Raw genomic sequence first — 2,717 nt, 5'->3', positions numbered from 1 at the left:
ATATCTCCACCAGACTCCATGTAAATAATCACTACTTTTAGTGTGTATAGAGCAGCATATCTCCACCAAACTCCATGTTAATAATCACTACTTTTAGCATGTATAGAGCAGCATATCTTCACCAGACTCCATGTTAATAATAATAATTTGCTGCAGGACTCACCTGGAGAAGACTGACGATGCCTGGAAGGTAAGCAGCAATACCTGTACACTGATCAGCCTGTAGCTCTGTGTGTGATTGGTCAGCCTGTAACTCTGTTTGTGATTGGTCAGACTGTGGAGTAAAGCTATCTTCACCGGCTATAAGCGCGGTCTGAGGAACCAGCGTGAGCACACGGCCCTCCTGAAGCTGGAGGGATGTTACAGCAGAGACGAGGTGGACTTCTACCTCGGGAAACGCTGCGCCTACGTCTACAAGGCCAAGAAGTAAGACACGCACGGAACGTTCTGCTGCTGCTGACAGACTCAGATTATTCTAAGTGTGTGAAAGCATTATGGGATGGATCCCTACAGAGATAGACCTTTTAGTTAAAGAGTAAGATCCTTTTAGTTTAACATGAAACAGAAATCACCATCACCAAACCCACCAGACTCCATGTAAATAATCACTACTTTTAGCGTGTATAGAGCAGCATATCTCCACCAGACTCCATGTAAATAATCACTACTTTTAGCGTGTATAGAGCAGCATATCTCCACCAGACTTCATGTAAATAATCACTACTTTTAGTGTGTATAGAGCAGCATATCTCCACCAGACTCCATGTAAATAATCACTACTTTTAGCGTGTATAGAGCAGCATATCTCCACCAGACTCCATGTAAATAATCACTACTTTTAGCATGTATAGAGCAGCATATCTCCACCAGACTCCATGTAAATAATCACTACTTTTAGCGTGTATAGAGCAGCATATCTCTACATGTAAATGGGTGAATTAAGAGTTTATTCCAACCAGACCAGAGTGGTGATTGGTGGAACAGTGGAAAGATGAATCAAGACGGCTTTTGGTAGTTTTATTTAGTTTCTGTCCACTTTGAATGAAGCGTGTTTTAGGATGATAAAAGTAGTGATTATTTACATGGAGTCTGGTGGGTTGGAGCAGTTTCTGCTCATCTCATTTATTGTTGAAGGTCTTCGGCTTAAAAATGATTCACGGGTCTAGTCCCGGGTTAACGGGTCCCGGGCTAACGGGTCTAGTCCCGGGTTAACGGGTCTAGTCCCGGGTTAACGGGTCTAGTCCCGGGTTAACGGGTCTAGTCCCGGGTTAACGGGTCTAGTCCCGGGTTAACGGGTCCCGGGTTAACGGGTCTAGTCCCGATTCACGAGTAATTTTTCGGCAAATGATTGTATATAAAAGGGACTGTCTCCACCCAGCTGAAAACCGTCTCTGTCCCTCTGTTGCTAACTAATCGCTGCGCCCTCTGTCTCTAATCCCTGCTGTGTCTCTGACCCCTGTCTCTGTCCCCGCCGTGTCCCGTTCTCTAACCCTGACGTGTCCCTGTCTCTGTCCCCGCCGTGTCTCTGTCCCAGCCGTGTCCCTGTCTCTAACCCTGCCGTGTCCCTGTCTCTAACCCTGCTGTGTCTGTCTCTGTCCCTGTCTCTAACCCTGTCTGTCCCTGTCTCTAACCCTGTGCCTGTCTCTAACCCTGTGCCTGTCTCTAACCCTGTGTCTGTCTCTAACCCTGTCTCTAACCCTGTCACTTTCTCTAACCCTGTGTCTGTCCCTGTGTCTGTCCCTGTGTCTGTCCCTGTGTCTGTCCCTGTCTCTAACCCTGTCTGTTCCTGTCTCTAACCCTGTCTGTTCCTGTCTCTAACCCTGTCTGTTCCTGTCTCTAACCCTGTCTGTTCCTGTCTCTAACCCTGTCCCTGTCTCTGTCCCTGCAGGAACACGGTGACGCCGGGCGGTAAGCCCAACAAGACGCGTGTGATCTGGGGGAAGGTGACGCGGGCGCACGGCTGCAGCGGGATGGTCCGCGCCAAGTTCAGCAGCAACCTGCCGGCCAAGGCCATCGGGCACCGGGTCCGCGTGGTGAGTTCAGGGGCGCCGGGACGGTCTGACTTCCTGTGTTTTATTGTGACGGTCTGACTTCCTGTGTTTTATTGTGACGGTCTGGCTTCCTGTGTTTTATTGTGACGGTCTGGCTTCCTGTGTTTTATTGTGACGGTCTGGCTTCCTGTGTTTTATTGTGACGGTCGGTCTGACTTCCTGTGTTTTATTGTGACGGTCTGTCTTCCTGTGTTTTATTGTGACGGTCTGTCTTCCTGTGTTTTATTGTGACGGTCTGACTTCCTGTGTTTTATTGTGACGGTCTGACTTCCTGTGTTTTATTGTGACGGTCTGACTTCCTGTTCCAGATGCTGTATCCCTCCCGGGTGTGAAGAAGAAGAGTCTGCAGTTCTTCTTCTTGTTTGTACAGAAACAATAAACGTGATCAGCCAATCGCTGCGTCCGCCTCTTCTTCTTCTGTTGCTGATAATTAAGTTTAACATTTAATGAATTTTTTTTATTTTTTATTGTGACAGTCTGACTTCCTGTCTCAGACTGGAATTAAGAAATTAAGTTTTTAACATATTTGAAAGAAAGTACATTTTTATTTTTGACTTTAAAAAAAAATAAAAAAAACTTTTTGTGGAAAGAATCTGTGTTAAAGTTGTAAAACATAAAAAAAGTTTTAATTGTTAAATTGTTGATTTCCCGTCTACGTGACGCGGC

At 46.3% G+C, this 2,717-nt stretch overlaps 1 protein-coding gene across 1 annotated transcript; it reads left to right on the top strand.

Moving 5' to 3' along the window:
• Window positions 1–85: 85 nt before the first annotated feature.
• rpl35a (ribosomal protein L35a) lies at window positions 86–2,445 on the top strand. Its single transcript, XM_034865342.1, has 4 exons — window positions 86–190; window positions 274–426; window positions 1,889–2,033; window positions 2,360–2,445. The coding sequence occupies exons 1-4, from the start codon at window positions 180–182 to the stop codon at window positions 2,381–2,383; spliced, it is 333 nt and encodes a 110-aa protein (XP_034721233.1). The 5' UTR covers window positions 86–179; the 3' UTR covers window positions 2,384–2,445.
• The last annotated feature ends 272 nt before the right edge of the window (window positions 2,446–2,717 follow it).

This window comes from Etheostoma cragini, unplaced genomic scaffold (genome assembly GCF_013103735.1).
Source record: "Etheostoma cragini isolate CJK2018 unplaced genomic scaffold, CSU_Ecrag_1.0 ScbMSFa_1493, whole genome shotgun sequence".
NCBI lineage: Eukaryota > Metazoa > Chordata > Actinopteri > Perciformes > Percidae > Etheostoma > Etheostoma cragini.
This window is presented reverse-complemented; position numbering and strand designations above follow the sequence as displayed.